The 19,363-nt window shown below is 33.6% G+C and overlaps 1 protein-coding gene across 2 annotated transcripts in view; it reads left to right on the top strand.

Annotated features, from left to right (window-relative positions):
• The window catches only part of TUSC3 (tumor suppressor candidate 3), an 87,957-nt gene that overhangs the window by 8,942 nt on the left and 59,652 nt on the right, over window positions 1-19,363 (top strand). For both annotated transcript variants that reach the window (XM_015625489.2, XM_015625491.3), the window contains exons 2-3: window positions 8,813-8,982; window positions 17,681-17,798. In XM_015625489.2, coding sequence (XP_015480975.1) covers window positions 8,813-8,982; window positions 17,681-17,798 — 288 coding nt within the window. The remainder of the gene's footprint in view (window positions 1-8,812; window positions 8,983-17,680; window positions 17,799-19,363) is intronic.

Below are 19,363 nucleotides of genomic sequence, written 5' to 3'. Positions count from 1 at the left end.
TGTTTTGTTTTGATTTTGTTACTTGTTTTGGGGTTTTATTTGTTTTTGCCTGGTTTTTAATTTGTTTTTGTTTTGTTTGTTTGTTTTCCCTAAGGAACATACTACCTAAGCTCTTTGAATTTTTTCCAGGGCAGCATGTCCTCATTTGGGGTATATGGGGTACTAGAGCTCTGGTATGTACAAAACTAGTATATGAGCAACCTCATCCTGGATTCCCAGGTTGGCTTACTCTGTAACACTTTCTTTTTTGATAGTTAAAGAGATTCAGCTGGCAAAAATATTTTGCAATAAAATTGAGAGGGAACAGCTGGTTATATAGCACTGTATGTAGAATGTTCAGCTATGCATACATTGCTTGAGAGTAGAAGAAATAACTCATTTTCAGGTTTTCAAAGACACTGTGGACTCTAGTTTTAGAATGAAGAAAGAGGAGAAATATCTTGTGTCTGCCTGTAGCATCAGACCTTTGCTTTTAGTAGAGAACAGTTTCTTCAAATGGTCTAAATTAAATAAGGCTGCCTGCTGATTTCAGCAAACCCTGAAGTGAAGAGTTACTGATTTTTAAACATAAACACAATGTTAACAGTGTGTTGAGAATTCAATATTCTTTGTAGCAAGGGAGAGGTACACAAAGTATGTATTAGTTCCTGCGTGGCTTTCAGTAGCTAATTCATAATTTTCCACTGTAAATTGAACCAGGTTGCTGAATGCTCTGGGATGACTCTTGTAGAAAGCTGAACTTAATGAAAGAACCCCTTGGGGTCCAGAAACTCAGAATGGCAATATAAATAGCAACTAGTTTAAAAGGCTGGGTTAGCTAAGTTTAATTTTGCCTAAAAATCAGAAATATTTGAAAATGGAAGGCCAAATAAGTTGGTATTAAACATCTTCATAATCTGTATCTTTGAGATGGGTTCCTGGATTTAGAAAGAGTTTTGATTTGTGAAATAATAATTGTGCACAGAGTTAACTTGAAGTATCTACTTAAAAATCATAAACCTGGCATTCTGAAAGGTATGGCTGAATCCAGTTGCCAGGAATCTGAAGGTTCTGAATCTTGAAAAAAAATAATAGTAATTTAGATTTCAGAGTTTGATCTTAATGAATTGGAATATATGTGCGGAATTAATTTTTAACTTTTTGTGCATAATTTTAATATTTTGCTGAAGATTTCTTTCCATCTTTAAGCAAGAACTTCTGCAATATTTTTGCTAGGTCACCCTGAATTGTTTTCCACTGAGAGTAAATTGAGCTTTTTTAGCCTTTGTGTATAACTCTTGGAATCATCCTGGATGTCCTATATTGTGCTCTCCTGAGACTAATATCCTTCCAGTATAAAGGCGACCTAAGCAAAATGTGCTTTGAGGTGTAGATGGTGCTTTTGTTACAGAATCTTTTCTCTAATTCATAATTCAACCTTTTGATATTTCTCATTGTATAATTAATTGTGTCCATGTTTATAAAGAAAAAAAGAAGTAAAATAAAATAATAGGGGAAAAGCCTGTAGTTGTATAAGGCATCCTACCTAGCATTATTTCTATGACACTTTAATGATCTAACTTGTGTTTATTTAATGCAATACAGTAGGTATTATCTTTCCAGAAATAAGATATGCTATTGTTTATAATACTAGAGTCTTACTCTGTAATTCATATTGTTGATCTTATAGGCTTTATTTAAAGCAGATGAACTTTATTTTTTAATGAATGTAAATTACTATAAAATTTATGACAAATTGTGAAAATTTTGAAACGTATTAAATACAAAATGGTGAATGTCTTGTACTTTGGAATCAAGTATCAATTTTTGATTGTACTCAGTGGAAATTGACGATCTTTGTAAAACTGACTGGACAAAATACATCCGATGTAAACCATTATACAAGTTATTTTCAGTGTTGCATTTTACACTGTGTAAAGAAATTAATATTAATACTTTTATAATGTTCAGAAAATGACAGCTTCATGTAATAGGAAATCAATTAGATTTTTCTGAAACTATTGATTGAACAACTTATCAGCTAAAAGAAAATCTAAAAAAAGCCCCAAAAAAAAACCCAGCCCCCCGCAAAAACACAGTAGTTTTGGTAGTCCATTTATCTACTCAGCCTTAAAAGGACATTTTTAGATATAATGCCACAAAATGTAGGCATTTTACATGAAGATGAAAATCAGTGTCTCATTCCAAAAAGCAAATCCTCAGTCACAGCTAAATGACTTTGAGTCAATGGAGCATAATATTAAGTCAGTCATACTGTGCCAGCTTACATCGCTTCTCAATTATGTTTGGGCAATGGATTTTTGTAAATAAATAAATAATCTGAGAAGGAAAAAAGAGTATCCAAACAAATTTCTGTATATCTTAGTGGTTAGTAATATTTGCATTAACTCATGCTCCTCTTTTCTTGCAGAGGAGGAATGAGAGAAAACATTTGCTGTACTGATAGTCATTCTCAATAGAAGAATTAGTTTATGAGTGTACAGCTGCAGAATAATGCGTTGCTCAGTGGAATATTCAGATACTTAATCCTGGAGTTCTCTGTTAGGCCTAGGGTAGTGAATCAAGAAATTACAGTTTGTAACTTTGACATGACCCATGGTTTTTATTCCTGTTGTTTAAAGACAAGTTCAAAATACAGACTATTTTTGATAAAGCTACTGGTGCTGCTTGCCTTAACTTGAAGATAAATATATTTTGACAAAAGTGAAATATATTTCACATATATTTAATTTTTTTCCCCAGGTTTTAGAATAGCCTAGAAAATATTATAGAGAAGAGTGAAGATGTAGACAGATCAAAGAAATCACCTTTCTTAGCACGTTTGGAATTTAAGCTACATGCTTTAGATAGATTTATGAGATATTTTACATGTGGTATGAGTACAACCTTGTTTTGTGGTTTGTTTTTGGTTTGCTTGGTTGTTTTTTTTTTTTTACAATGAGTGTTTTCCTGAAATAATTGTGTACAGAGCTAACATTTCTTGGGGATTTGATGCACCTGAGTGAACAAAGGAGAATTTTCATCAAGGGTGGTTTTTCAACCTAGGTTTTACCTAGCTAGAGTTGGTAAAATACACATAAAGAAAATGATGAAAGTTAGTCCATCTTATTTTCTTTTTATTTGCAACATCATTTCAGAAATACTTAACAAAATATGTAGTTAACTCATCTCCAGTAGAAAATGTAGTATCAAATCATTAATTAGAAACTCCTTACTTTGTTTCTTTCACTACAGAAACTAAACTTCAAGGTACTGGAGTGAGTTTTAATTTTCTATCAGGAAAGGGGAATAACTAATGCTTCAGCCTTATTAGTAGATTAAGTCCCTGGCTAATTTACACTTTTCCTAGTGTAGGTAGATATCTCATGTTGCTGCTTTTGACCCAATCTTTCTAGAGCTGAGATTTTAGTCTTACAGGTTCACATATTGACAAGTATTTGGGACTCTATTGCATCAGAAAGATCTGAAGCCTCTTCTGAAACCTGAAAGATGTAATGTGTTAGAGTTGGTGTGTTTCAAATGGAAGGAATCTAGTTTGAACACTGAATCATTGAGTAATATCATTGGGACTTAGTTCTTTGCTTTTTTCCAATAGCCACTGCTTTTAATTATCTGTGTCAGGTTGTTCTAATGGAAGGCAAAGTAAATGGAAGGAAATCTGAAGAAGAAATCTTGAAAATATCAGGGACATCTACTGGACAGACGGAGCAAGCAGCACTTAGGAAAATACATGTGGGGTTTTTTTTATTTGGTACCCCTGCCCACAACAGTCTTATTTGGGCCAAAAGAAATTTAGAAAATCTGGCAAAGAAAGATTAACAGTCAAGTGAGGCAACACGTGTGTATATAAGATGATTCTTGTTGTTTATGCTTTGTCTTGTAGGCAGTGTGTCTTGGGAGAGTGAATAAATAAAGCTGTGTTTTCAGTAGCTAATCTGCTAGTCAGAGTATGAAAGGGAAGGCTTGTAGATGTCAAGCTCCATTGAGTTAAGAAGCAGAGAGGAGATACAGGGCATCACTGGGAAAGAGTCCCTAATAGGGAATTGGTGCAGATGCTAGAAGTTTGGCCTAACAGCATCTTTAGTTTCATAACTTGTCACACCTTGCTTTTTGACAGGTGGCTTGGTTGTTTCATCACATCACTGGAAGCCAAGATCTATAATAAATTAAATTTACCTTTTTTCTTTTGCTTTCTTCATGACTCAGTAATAGGGACAACTACAAATGAAAAAATATTTTACTAGCCTTAGGGATAAAAGAAGAATTTTTTAGAATTGTTTTCCCAAGCAGCTTTTATTTCAGTGGGGAGTGCTCATCTGCTTAACAGGATTGAGGAAAATATGTGAATGACTGTGACTGTCACTATTTCAGGAGCAAAGACAATTTTCGTAGGTGATCATCTTATGAAGTAATCCCATTTTCTAAAAAATTAACAGCTTTACTTGTGTAAGAAAATTTTGAGATTTTGAAATTTCTCAGTTAGATTCTTAAGGGTTATTTAGTTTGGTAAAAATGTTGATGGGCCATGTATTTTCACTTGTTACAAAATAGTGTAGGAGCAGCAAGTAATGTTATAGTTCTGTTTGCTTAGCAAACAGATAAAAAATAACATTCATTTTGTTTCCACATGAAGATTATGATACATGGCTAATTCTTCATCCATTGATTTAATGTTCTGTGTTTTTACACACTGTTATCTGTTGATAACAAACTGATAACTTTTGTAGTTATTTGCAACATCAAATCCAGAGATTTCTTTATACAGGAAGAATTTCCTTTCTCATACTTAGCCTTTGGATTAATTTTTTTTGTTGTTGTTTGTTTGTTGGGTTTTTTTTCCCCCCCCTAGTGTTTCAACTAAAACCCTTTCAGTTATCAGTATACATCTGGTAAGGGCTCAGAGGAATTCTGTAAACAAATAGGTTTAAATGGTTTTAATATGTAGGGTCTTTAGTTGTACAGACTGTGGAAAGGAGTGGAAAATTAGAAATCTGGTGTGAAAATGATGTAGTGTCCCTTGTTTTCTGGATTTGAGTAACAGTTGTAGTGTCTCTGTCATCACAAGGTGTGTTTTGTTAGATTTAGCCATTCTCTCCTACTTCTAGATTTTCTCTGGCAGAAGACTTTCCCAGGGGGTAGAAAGAAGCAAGTTAATAAAATTTGTGTGTCTAGAATCCTAACAGGAATTTACTTTGGTGAAAATTGTATGTATAGATTGCATAGTTGGACAGTAAAGGGTGAAAGAAAACATGTTCAGTTTCAGTACTTTCAAAGCAAGAACAATTTGGGATAGGCTGCTTTCTTTTCTAACAGTGCTTTCTAGGGTATTAGTAGATTATTTTTACAAGGGTGAAATAAAAAATTTTGCCTTTTGGTTCTACATGTTTTTCTGTCAATTTTTTTTCACTTTTCAACACCTTGCTTTGCACAGGAGAAAATTTTTGACTGAGGTAGAGCTCATGCTTTGATTCAACAGTATGTTTTTCTGTTTCCTACATTTCTATCTTTAAAAAAAATAATTTTCTTACAAAAATATCCAAATTAGATTCTGAATTATGAAATTCTTAAGACTGGTCTACTTGCTTCAGTGTACTTAAAACACACTTTCCCTTCCCCCCTGCCTGTTAACACACTGACCAATTTTCTGCATCTAGTGTCTGTTAAGTGGGTGCCTTTTTGATCAAAAGCTGAATTAGACAGTTGGAATTTTAAAATGTGCCATACTTCCTTAAGAAGTCAAATGCATGGCTAAATTACAAACTTCTATTTTTCAGATTTATTTCTTAGATTTCATTAGTAAATGAAATGAGGGAAAGGTTGCTAAATTACTCGGGAACATAACTTGGGAAAATATTTTGTAAATGGCAAAACTGACATCAGACCTTCATCTTTTTCTGAAGACTTACTTTCTAAAGACTTTCTGACTTAAGTCAGAAAAACTGCACTGTGAATTCTAGAGCTGTCAGTCCCAAGGTCTCTTCTATCAATTACTCTGCAAAAGAAATCTTCTGAAATAAAGTGTACAAAAAAATTGGTAGGATACTGAAGTTACCTAAGAGAAGTGTTGCCTGTAGCAGAATGTTTTATGATGCAAGCTACTGTCTGCAGTCTATTTAATAACTTTCTATTTGAAAAGAATAGATTTCTTCAGAATGCAGTGAAGCAAGTACATACATTGTACTTAATGACTACACTCCTGAAATATTACCTTGATTTTACTAGTGTAGTGCACATATACAGTTAGTTCAGTTACTAGCTTTTTACTTGTGCATATAGGAAAAACCAAACAAGTGATAAAAGTGGTTGAGAACATTGTAGTGAATATTGCACAAGAGCTATGTAAAGGTGACATTACACATGGCTGCATCTAAAGGAATCAAGACTATTTTTTTATTGGCAAGTAGCTTCCAAATAAAATTAGAATTGGGACTTCTCCAAGTAAGATTCTTCCATATAATTATATTTTATAGAAGAAAATTATGTAGCACTAATAGAACTGGACTTTTTCCCTCTCCTGTTTTTTTTTTCCTGTCAAGATCATGCTTTTGCTTCCATGCCCTTAGCTCTTTTATCAGTTTCTTTTTTTTAGTAAGGCCTATTCTGAAAAGTATTTGTTTTTTTGTACTGAGTAGGATATTGTGCATCATTCCTATGTTAATATAAAAGTTACATCTTTTTCTTAGTTCTCTTTGGTTTATCTTTTGGCTTAAATTATTAAAGCTTTTGGATATACTACTTTTCATCCTTTTTAGCTCCTTGGATTATATTGTACATTTCTGGCTGGAGTGCCTGATACAAAACAAGTGAATCTTTTGAAATGAGCAAAGATTTAATCCTGGCACTGCTAATTGGAGGAAGTCTTACAAACGTGTAGGCTTTATTTTTATGTAATTTGCTTTATGATTCTTTTTAAATAAAAGAACTTACATAATATCTTCTTGAAGCAAAACCTCCAGAAACATATGTCTTTTAGAAGAAGAAAAATGATAGTTTTAATTGAATCACTGATATTCTCATGATAAACAGTTCTAATCTCTCCTTCACATTCATGATTACAAATACCAACTAAATTCCTGAGAACAGGAACAAAAACCTAAAGGATTTTTTTTTATAGGGTCAGGTAAATGTAGGTATTTCAGAACTGTTCATGATCCACATTCATTAAAGCTTCTTTTGGACTCCAGCCTTCTGATGACCTGTGCCTAAGTGGACCAGCCCCTAAGGGACATTGATAATTTTGAAGGAGGGAGTTCTGACAGGCAAAATATAATTTTTCTTTATCCTTGCAGTTCATAACTTCCTTACCCTCATATATCTATCTCTACTCTCATTCATAGCATTACTGGTTTGTCAAAATGTTATTAGATGACCTAATTTTTCTACTTCATTCAATTTTTAAAAAAACTCTCAGAAAACCACCTTGTCTCCTTGCTCAGTTGTTCTTGCACAGTGTTTGGCTTTTATCCTTGCCTTAGCTGTCATCATGCTCCCTTTTCTGAGAGTGTCCCTATTCCAATATGTTTTTTAAGCTAGCTTGTTCTACCCCTCCACAGTGGAGCCTGATCAATTTGTAAACCCTTTCACTAATTTATGTGTGTTTTAAGAGGTCTCACATCTTTAAGTTTTCTGAAGTTAGTTTCCTCTTTGTTTGGTGTGCCTTCCTCACTTTCTTTTCCTGTCTACCCTCTTCTCTGTCCTTGTCACTTTCTCACAGCACTCAGCTTCTGAGTTGTAATGTTCCAGTTTTCTCCACTCTTTTTTTTTTAGTTTTTATTTGATATAGGCAGCTTCCACAGGCCCAGTGAGCAGGGAGCTGAAGACTTAAACCAAGATAGATGCATTAATCCTGTTATGCTGTATGCAGCAGTCCACCTAGAGCATGGTCAGTACAAGCTTCCTGAACCTAGGTAATTAGGAAGCTAAACACTTTCTGCTGAGCGTGTGTGGAATCAGGCTTACTTTATTAAAAAAAAACCCCGAAAACAAAACAATAAAAAACCAACAAAACAACAACAACAAAAATCAACCCAAAAACCCTGAATAGATTTTCATAGGAATAGTTAGATAAAGAGGGCTGTCTTTTAGTATGTCTCAGCTTGCTTTTAAGTCATTCATGTGATGGAATGCTTTGAAGCAAAAGACAATACACAAACAGATTTTTCTTATACAGTGGTAGTTCAGTCAAAATACTTTGTGCTTTTCAGTTTTGAGATCAGTTTAAAATGTTGATCTCATAATGGAATGTACCTAGATGAGTTTATGACAGTGCAGTCCTGTCTGTAAGAAAAATATAAAATTGCATGAATTTAAATTCAGTATGATACAATTGTAAGAAATTCTAAACACAGTAACTATTTATCTCTGTTTGTAAGTACATTTTTCTTTCATCTTTGTACTCAAGTGACTGACAATATCCTGCTGTGTTTTTTTACTAAATAGAATAAATACAATATAAGGCTGCATTTTCTAAAACTTCAGTTTTTTAAATGGAAGTTAAATGATTGCTGTACTGGTAACTTCTATTTAGGCAGTGATCCTTGCTCTATTCCTTTGCCTTTGGCAGCAGCCTGTTTGATTTTATTTTATGAATTCTATCTGTTTAAGACCACATTGAGTTATTCTTTTAAGTACTTAAAATCTTGTTGACTACATGAAAGACTAAATTGTGCTATAAACTAGACTCTGCTACATACAGCTATGTATAACTTCTATCTTGAGTCCAGAGGAGTTTGGAGGGTGCAAAAGCAGAATATAAGTAAATAGCTCTTAAATTTTAAGCTTTAACATTCCTTATGCTTGTCCTCAATTGCAGAATCTTTTGGCTGAGAAAGTGGAACAGCTGATGGAGTGGAGCTCAAGGCGTTCAGTCATCCGCATGAACGGAGATAAATTCCGAAGATTTGTGAAGGCTCCACCTCGTAACTACTCTGTGATAGTGATGTTCACTGCTCTCCAGCCACAGCGGCAGTGCTCTGTTTGCAGGTAATTTTTACCTTGGTGACCTTTCTCATCTTCCTTACCTCAGTTTTCAAGTGAATGTTGGAATCAATGTGCAATATGCCGAGTAGGGTTGTTCTTTGCATGGCATATATGCTCACTGGTCAACAGGCTTGTGTGCTTGTTACAGCATCTTTTCAACTGCATTTTATCTATATGTCACTTTTTAGAGTTCTTCCAGGTTTTTTTTTTTGTTAAATTACAGTTAAATAAAATGTACCCAACTGAGGAAGACATTCTCTTTAAGAAATTGGCTTTATTTTATTATTGGTTAACCATGATATTTCCAAAGACATTTTGTGACAAAAGTGATTCATTACCATTTAATAATATGACACTTCACTGATTTCTGCAGTTAAAAGATGCCCAAGGTGCTCATGCAGATATGACTTACCCTCTGATTTCACAGCTTTGGACAGTTCTTATATGCAAGCACATTTTCCATGAGGTCACAGTTATTGTAGAATACTGTCTGTCACAGTAATCTTACGTGTTCTGGTAGTTCCATTCTGAATATGTATTATGAGTACCTCTGGTAGTCTTCTAAGCTCAGGATCTCTCTGTGCAAGTTCCTAGTGCAATGTTAATCCAAAAATGACTAATGATAGGGAAATAGGGCCAAGGCACTGAAAGGTAGTCATGCACTTAATTACCTCACTAAATCAGAAACTATGCTAATAAAACCTTCTTCAGCCAAAATATGCATTAGAAATTACTGTGTTTAGCAATAAATGGGATTATTGAGCAGGGAGGTCTAAACGCCGTTTAAATAGGCAGCAAAATATTTTGTAGGACAAAGAAAAATGTAGGCTGTATATAAGGTAATACTCTTGTTTTTAAATATGTGTATTTAAACTACATACAGAGTTGGTAAATGTAGCAGCGTGTTAGGTTTCTGATGCGTTGGAATGTGACATTTACAACTGAAACTTTAACTTGGGTATTTGTAGTTGTATATGGTTTTTGGTTTTTATATATTAATTTTCTGTTGTTGAAGACAGTTGGTCAGCTCTGTGGGAGAGTATATAAATTGTTTTTCCACTTCACCCTCTTTATATGAACTGTGAAGCGGAAGGATTAGGTACAGAAGTTGTCCAGCATTCTTAAGTGGTATTAATTTTTAGTTCAGCACTTTCTTTGCTGTTGTTTCTTCTTATGCTTCCAGAGTTCAGGTTCAGGAGATGATACAGGAGTTGAAAGTTCTCCATATTGTTTTATATCATTCCTTATTCACCTAGTGGGTAAAGCTACAGGAGATGCACCAAGTTCAGCTTTATAAGGGTCATTGTATTTGTCATTATAATGGCCATGGCAAATTCTTTCTCTGTTCTATGTACGGGTCTTTTATAGGGCATGTTTAACAACATAAACATTGCTGTTATTAAGGAAGTTAATTTTGCTTGCAACTGTATATTGTTTACTGTACTGAAAAAGAACTTATAAACTTTGTCTTGGGGAAGACTAGACTAGATATTTTGTACAGAAACAACTGAAAATCTTTAGACATAAAATGAAGGAAAAAGCAGCATACTACTTTTAGTTGGGTTTGTTCAAATAAATGTGAAGTTACAATCCACTTGTTCATGTGAAATAAAAGAAATTTAATGACGTTGATCATACTGCACATAAAACCATTATCAGGAAAATCGACAATTGATTTTCAAATCAATGGCTAATTAATGGGCAGGAGCACTGAAAGGATATCTAGAACTAAAACGCATGCATTACTTGATTGCTAGCTATTCACTAGCCACTTTGCCTAAAGGAAAAATAGATTTTTTAACTTAATCTGTAATGTTCTGTGAAGATGCTCTTGTCCAAGATTTCAGTTAACTGCTACTTGTCAAAATATTTTTGGAATAATTGCACAGAGAAAAAAAAAGTAATTTCAAATACGAAAAAGCATCTAGTATAAAATTTTTGACTTTGAGTAACTTTGTCACAAGAATGAGAACATTTTTCCCCTCTAAAAATTGAGTGTGGTTGGTTTATGTACCACAAGACTATTGAAAAAAAAAACCAAAAAGTTTTGTCTTTTCCCTCTGGTGTCTAGATTTGACACTTCTGTATTTTATCTTTCTATGATATATGTGGAAAGCTGACCAAATTAGTCTCAGACAGTCTGAGGATTTTCTCTGTGCGGCAAGGAGGGTGTTACAACATCAGTCACACAAATCACATGATTTGTGAAAGTGTATGGAAGTCATATCAACTTAGTGTTAAAATGGTGCATACAAAGAAGTCTTTGGGACTCTAGCTATTTAGATAAAGCTTTTGTATGTAAGAAATATTATTTCAGTCAATCCTGTCTGAATCAATCGAGTCCTAACATGAAGGCTTCTGAAAACCAGCAGCTATTTATATGTATTAGTAGAGCCTCTAGTCATGCTTCTAGATTTTTTTCAAAGAAATTTTGTCTTTATTCTAAAGCAGAATTTGGAGTAAAATCTTTAATCTAGCTTTATGGACAAACAAGTTCCAATTTTCTGTTCTAAAAGAGTTTTGAAAGTCATCTGATGCTATCACAACTGTATTAGTAGTAGCATAAATGTCAGTTTTCCTGTTGTCCCAGTAATGTAAGTTCAATATGACATAGCTGGTATTGGGAAATGAAGTAAGAATAACTGATTAGATATTCAATGTGCTCTCGAATGGGGGTGGAATGTGTTTCTAATGGCTGAGGATGGGATTTTTTCCACGCATGTTTGGAAATTTGTTTGATGAAACCATTCTGGTTCCAGGAAATTAAACTTAGTTAATTTTAATTGATTTACGTGTTACTGCTATTCTTGGTGTGTATATTCTTCAACAGCACACTGGAAGCAGATACTAAAAGGCCCTTTGATGCCCTGTGATGATGAATCAGTTTGGATGAGCAATCAGAAATAATCTCACTCTAAAAATTGACTTCTCAGGATGTAAGACTATCTTCCTTTTTGCCTTTGTCCTTAGGTCTTCACTCAACTAGATAGTTTATCTCTGTTACCCACATCAGTCACACTTCTGAAAAAAATTACTTATGTATGTAAGAAGGAGAAAAAACCACATTCACTCCAACAGGAATATCATCACAGAGATGAAGGGACTTTTTCTCAACTTGTACTTCTAATTGCATGCAGGCAAATGGTAACTACTGGACCAACTTAAATGCATTTCTGGGTGAAAATTTGCTGCCAGCTTCTGTGTCTTTCATCTTCTTGCATCTCACAGTCTGCTCCATCATTTTATTATCACTACATTTTTCTAAAGTGATCAGCACCTTTTCACCAGAGAGAATTCAGTGACCCCCCTGCCTCACTTGATTATTAGTGTTTTGATTTTCAGCTGTAAAAGGGCTTTAGCTCAAGCCTGCTGATGCTGACTGCTCCTTTGCATCTTTCATTCTTATATTTAACTCCTTCTTTTTTGTTTGTTGTTGTACCATCTGACCGCTCCATAAACACATTTTATGAAATCTTTTAGTATTTTTCCTAAGCTCTTCTCTTACCTGACTGGCAAAAGCAACCATCTCTGCTTTCAATACAGGTGCATACAAGAGATGTTTCGTTTATTACTAAAATTTGTCTGATTGATTTTGAAAATTCATTGCTGGGGTATTTTCATTTAGAAAAGGATATCTGGATTAGAGGAATGAGACTGGTCACTTGAGCTTTTCCCCAACAGCTGAAGTCCATCAACAAAAAGATGCATATTTTGTGTTGATTTTTTTTCTGAGTGTTCCTTGAAAAGGTGAGAGCACTGTCAGAGGCTAAAGTTGGTGAGTTTCAGTGGGTGGGCAGGCTCTGTACTTCAACCTGTGCCACTAGTTTGTTGTAAGGTAATAGTCAAAACATGTCAATTAGACATATACATCTTTCTGTGAATTTACAGCTACTTGAAACAAACAAAATTTTGTTTTGCATACTTTCTACTATGCTTGTTTATGCCTGTGAATCCCCAAATGTTGTTTTTAAAGAGGTAACCCAGCCTGTTTGAATCGTTGCAAATCAAGCTTGATGCCTAAAATTACCATCATAAATGATCAGGAGAAAAATGGGGAAATGCAACAGAGAAAGACTATAAAAATTGCAGATAACTTCTGAAGAAAAACTTGCTGCAAGCTGAAAACTGTGTTGATTATTAGCATTTTACAGTGGAAATAAAAAAAAACCTCCTGCTTTCAGATTATTGGAAAATGAGAAATTTATTGGAAAATTGGAGAATTATTGGAAAATGAAGTTTTGCAAAGGCTGTGCAAAGAGGATCTACAAACAAAAAAGATAGAAGTGGCTGGTAATGCAGAGGAGTTTGGGTAGTAGTTTTCTTCAACCCTGTGTTGACGAGACTATTGTGTTTTGAAAAGCATCAGAAGTTTTATTTTGATTAGCTGAAGTTGTTTGTGGGTATAAATACATGTGTGAATATAAATGTATATGTGAGATACATAGAAAAGATATATGTAAGCCATCGGGGAGATGGGTCCATTTTTCAGGGTTGGCACATGTTTTCAAAAGACTGCTTTGGTTTAATTTGAGTGACAAGACTGAACCCTGTTAGAAATTATTAATAACAGCTTTTGGAACAAGCTTGTAGTTACTGCAGAAAGCATGCCTCAGAATGAGCTCAAAGTTAACTCTTTCTGAAGCTCTTCCTTCTTGCAGGATTATATATATGGTAATTTATAATTCAACATGCAGTTTATGTATTTTTAAGTTTTGAGCTGAATGTTGTCGTATGTTGTTTTGTAAAGGGCTGTGAATGCGTCTTCTGTTGACTCTGTGCATGTAAGGAAATGGCAAAATACAGGAGAAGAGATTCCACATAGTTTTATTAATCCTATCAATGAGATCTCCAAGAGGAGGTTTTTTAATTCTGAAAAAGGAGAAATTTTGTTGGTTTCCCTACTTCAAAAAAAATCTCAGAAGAGAGATGTTTTCAAGTAGCTGGTGCAAGACTAGGTCAACAGCAAAAAGAATTTTGACAGTCAAGGAGCATCATCAGAAAGAAGAAACCGGATCCAATGCCTTTCAATTTTTTGCTGGCTGATAAAGAGCAGATAGTGTGAAAATCGTTGACAGGTCTCTTAAATGTAGTGAGAGGGAATTACCATTTGAACTTTTGTTCAATGAAGGAATAGGAAATTTGGAACGAGCTGTTGAAAATTCTGCAATTGCTTTTCCTGTGTGCTTCAGAACCATGATAGAAGTATTGATGAGTCCTGCTTAACATGGCAGTAATTTTACACTTGGATCATAAGGCACTCCTTATTCTTCCTGAGATCACAATTTTTTATTCTTTTACTTTACAACTTCTGCAGAAGAGGATCTCATAGCTTCTTTTCATCCACAGAATATTGAAAATTTCATGGGATGGTGAAAATAGAATAGCATGGATTTTAGCTTGCTTTCCCCTTTTATAGATACCTAGATTGCAAAACCTGTGTGGTTTTCAATGAGTGTTTATACTCTCTGTTGTGTTTAGTGAATTTTCTGCACATATTTGTAGATTTTTCAGTGCTTTTCATCAAGGCTTTATAAGTCATCCTTAACAAAATCAAGTAAGCATTCTGAATTTATTGTCTTCTTGACACTGAGATGTCAAAATATGCATTTACTACTCTTATTCCTTTAGTTTTGGGGAACACCATTCCAAATAAATGCTAAAATTGTACTGGAAGTAAATTGCAGCACTGATCACAGTTTACTTTAAGCAGTTGGATAAGAATGAGTAAGGAACCTGGTAGTACATTCTGTGACAGCTGTACATTTGTCAGTATTGTATGCAGTGTACCAGAAAATAATGCTTTATTGCTTTCTTTCTCAAATAATTCCACACTCTTTTATTCTTTTCCTAATATTCAGTTTGTGTTTTCCTTACTATAATATCAGACCAATAGAATAAAATTAATCTCATTAAATATAGCTGAAGTTATACAAATCTGATTAACTGCTATAGGCACACACATAATTAATCTTTTTAAATACAACTTTCAATATTTCATGAGCAACTCTTGTGTAATGGAAGAATTTCTGTAGAGCATTTGCTTAGCAGCTTACTTTCCAGTATATTGAATTTTCTGAGTAAATCTAATAGTAGCATTCCTTTTTGATCTGGCCACTATTTTCTGGCAGCTGGTCAATATTACTGTTGTTGCTAGCTGCTGTGTTGCTATTATGATGAAATTCTAAAGAGGTGACTGTAGCAGCAATAACATTCAAATCTTCTCCATCTATCAAAAAATCATGTCAAGCAAACGAGCAGTGCTAACATTATATTTTGTTGAGTTCAGACCAAGTGTAGTTCTTTGCTTTTATGCCTTTATAGATTTTCACATAATTATTCTAGTAATTTTGCATAAATAACATTACTTCCTAGGAAGAAGCTGATAGAACAGGTATGAACTAATTATAGAGATGGGTAGATAAAAACTTGACAGCTGATATTGTCAAGTTGATAATTGATAACTGAAGACTGAATTTTTTCAGTCAAATGCTTATGTTTTTTACTGTTACTGTGTCTGAAAAGGAATGAACTAGTGCTACAAAAAGTTACTAATGTTATTCTATCAGAAATTTAGCAATTGGAAATGATATAGTGGTGTGTAGGATGATAATCAGTTCTCTATGTGTGGTAATCCTTTAACTCTGTATTCATGCTGCTCCTTGGTTCACTCTCATCCACACCCTTCAAGAGCTTCTTTGAGGATCCATCATAGAATGGTTTGCTATTTTCAGTGTGAGAATGAAATTGTGCTTTGAGTCTGTTAAAAAAATGCAGCCTTTTGCAAAATAATACTTTAAATGTTACCCATTAATTCAAAATAGTTTAAAGATGCAAAATACATGGAGATCAATGGAAACAAGAGTCCTCTCAAATAGTGAGGCCATAAGTGGAGTATCTGAATTTCCCAGAAATACTATTTCATCACAACTGAAAGGTAGATAAAGAAGAATGGTGCCATCATGATGAACTGATTTTCATCTTGTTCTTATAATAAAAATGGTTCAGCTTAAATGTAGCAGGTTTAACAGAAGAGTGCACTACAGATACTGCTTAGTGCACTACAGATACTGCTTAAGGTTTTACAGCATTCCTTTGATGTTGTCTGACTGCCCTCTTCAGGATGACAATGAATATGTTATATCTGTTTAGTGATAATATCTGATTCTAGAAGTAGTTAATCTAATGCCTAAATTGGTTATTTTCTTTTTTTTAATTGCAAATTGCCCACTGAGTTAGGGTGTTTAGTAGCAAATTTTACCGAGTCAGATAATAAGGGTGAAAGTTGAGTCTTATTGTGCTTCATGTTACTTAATTCTTTGTGGAAGTAAGAGATCATCAATTTTCATTTTAACTCTTGGTGTTTTATCATACTTTTTCTCATGTGTAATAGATTTCTTAATACTACACAACTGTGCCAGAGTTTGTATGTAATATATTTCATGTCTAAGGTTGATCTCATTTACGGAGAAATGGGGAAGGTCTTATAATATTTGTGATCGTGTAATACTCTTCCCCTTCTTTTCTTCTTATATATGTTTAGGGCAGAGTTTCTCTTGCAGCAAACAGATTTTTGCATTTACAACTTTTAAATAGTCTTCTGCACCATGAAACACAGAACTGTTTTTCTGGAAACACTGTTTTGAGAAAAGCTGCAGAACACATTTATTTATACTACTTCTGTATCTTACCATATGCAAAGATGAGTTGTCAAGTGGTAAAACCCTGGTTTGGACTCTACAGTGGGTGTGAATAAACAGTAATATGGAAATTAACAAAGGAGTGTGTCTAGATCAGAAAGTACTGCAAGCATTCCTTCATTTTGTTTTTTTTTTTCCCGTGAATTTTTGTTGGTATAGGTTTGTTCTGTGGAATAACCTGTGGTTTTATGGCACTGTATGTGTAGAGGATGTCTCTAGTGTTATTCTTCTGGAGTTCTCTTCGTCTTTCCCTTCCTCTTAGTGAAGTCAGGGAAAAGTTGTTTTGCTTTGCATTGTCTCTGAGTTTTTTGGTGGGTTTTTTGGTTGGTTGCTTTTTGGTTTCGGTTTTCTGTTACTTTATTTGGAGGATATTTAGTAGAAAAACACCTTCTAGTGCTGATAGAAAAGATTATGTATTGTACAAAAATGACCACATTTAAAACTACTTTAGAGAAATAATCTGGAGTTTATTATACTGCTTACAAGGCTACTTTTTATTCAGTTAGGGTCATTTCCCCTTATTATTTAGCTGTTTCCTTGGCTCTCCTTCTATGACTGCTGTTTTAGGGGCATACATTTCATAGTTGTGTGCTATTTGTCCCCTAGTTACAGAATTCCTTATACGTAGCTGTTTCTGGCAAGTATATCCTGATAGCACACTCAAGGGCCACATAAGCATATCCTTGCACGGATCTGTGAGCAGATTTATTTGATACTTGCCACTCAGACCAGTCCTGTTTACTGAGACTTTTAAATATGGAAAACATTACTTTTTCTTAATATCATCTTGGTATTTCTCTTGTATAGTTTAACACATTTCTAATTTTGGAGATGACCAGTTTGAAGCAAAAAGTTGCATAACAAACTGAAACTTTTTAATTAATAGTATGGATATTGAGAATGATACTGCAAATGTAATTCATCTAACCATTGCAGCTGATTATAGGATGTTTTTTGCAAGTGTGGATGGCATATGGATATACATTTGTTTCTTTTCTTTACAGGCAAGCTAATGAGGAATATCAAGTGCTGGCTAATTCATGGCGCTATTCATCTGCTTTTTCAAACAAACTGTTTTTCACAATAGTGGATTATGATGAAGGGGCAGATGTTTTTCAGCAGGTAAATGTTGAATACTTTAAAGCGTTGTTTATTTTTAGAACTACATGTCAATTTGTCAAATAATACAAGATAAATTATTTTCTGAATGTAGATATGTACCCCTGTTTTGTATACAATTTCCTCCTGGTTAAAAACACAGCAGTTGCTGTGACATCAGTGAAGACAGACTCTACTAATAGCCACTTCTAGTATTTTCCAAGTGCAGTTTATAGTCTTTGTTTATAGATTGCATTATATATATATATGTATGTATATATATATGTATATATATATATGTGCAACTTTTTTCCTAAGCAATTTTATGGCCCAGTTTTTAGAATTAAACACATTGTAAGTAACATTTTCATTTAAAGATTTCCTTTATTTTCTCCTTAGGGAAAAAAGAGCTATTTAGTAAAAGAGCTTTTTAATTGCTTTTATGTAATACAATATTCTTTAGCTTGAGTAATATTTAGTCTGGAAGTTCTTCAGGGAAAAGAGAAGAGACTGTTTTATATTTGATTAGTTGGCTATGAAGAGTGAAAGTTGGAGAACAGTTTAAGATCTGCTCTGAAATTGAGAAGTCAAGGAAGAAGGCATCCCTTGAGAATGAATATTAAATACTGACATGCTTATCTTTGATATTTATCCATTGATTGAAGCTAAAAATGCAGATTAGGAGGATTGAAAAACTTTGAAGTTACCCATATGTTTTAAACACCTTTTGGTGAAGTGTGTGATTTAAAATGTTTGGGGAGAAAGATTAATATGTCTTTTTAAAATACTTACTTAAAAAAGTTTAAATAGTGTATTTAATAAACATTTTTACTTCCAGTTGAAATATTAGCATGCATTGTGTAAGAAATGGTTATTGACTTAAGATTATACTTTAAAAATTAAAGATTTTTTTCTATAAACAATAAAAGCTTTATAACTTATAGGCTATATAGACTATAGAAGTTTGTTGTAACCTGCATGGTTGTAATAATACAAAATATTTTGTTAAATCTTGACTTAAACCAATCAACACATGTTGGAAGAGTCCAGTTCAACTTATTCCTTGTGTAACAGGGCACAAATTCAGTTTATTTCAAATGATATGCATTTAAAGTCATGTGTGCATTTAGAAAAAATTAAGCATAAATATGTAAGAAGGTTTTTTTTTAAGAGACAGAGTGTTAAGAATAAATTATACTAATGACTATATTAAGGTGCGTTTGAGGGAAATGCAGTTCTGACTTTACATTTAGGTGTGCAAAGTCATGTAATACTGATGCAAAAAAACCCAAAATGTATTGGGTTTTGATTTTTGCAGATTTTGCCATGTTTATAGAGAAATTATAAAGTTCCAGATCAGCTGCCTCCAAACTCTATACAATGTCTGAATGTTTCTGTATCTTATAAAATATTTGATTTAACTATTTCACAACATGTATCTTAGCCTTTTTATTTTTTATTTCCAAATCATTTCAGTAAATGGAAAATATTTTAATAGTTGGTAATTTCTATTGATAAATTCAATTCTGTACTTAATTCAATATAAAGTTTTGCTAATGTGGTGTGAAATTCATTATTCAGGAACTAAA

This window comes from Parus major, chromosome 4, assembly GCF_001522545.3.
Source record: "Parus major isolate Abel chromosome 4, Parus_major1.1, whole genome shotgun sequence".
Classification (NCBI taxonomy): Eukaryota; Metazoa; Chordata; class Aves; order Passeriformes; family Paridae; genus Parus; species Parus major.
Note: the sequence above shows the minus strand (reverse complement) of the source record. Positions and strands in the feature narration are given on the sequence as shown.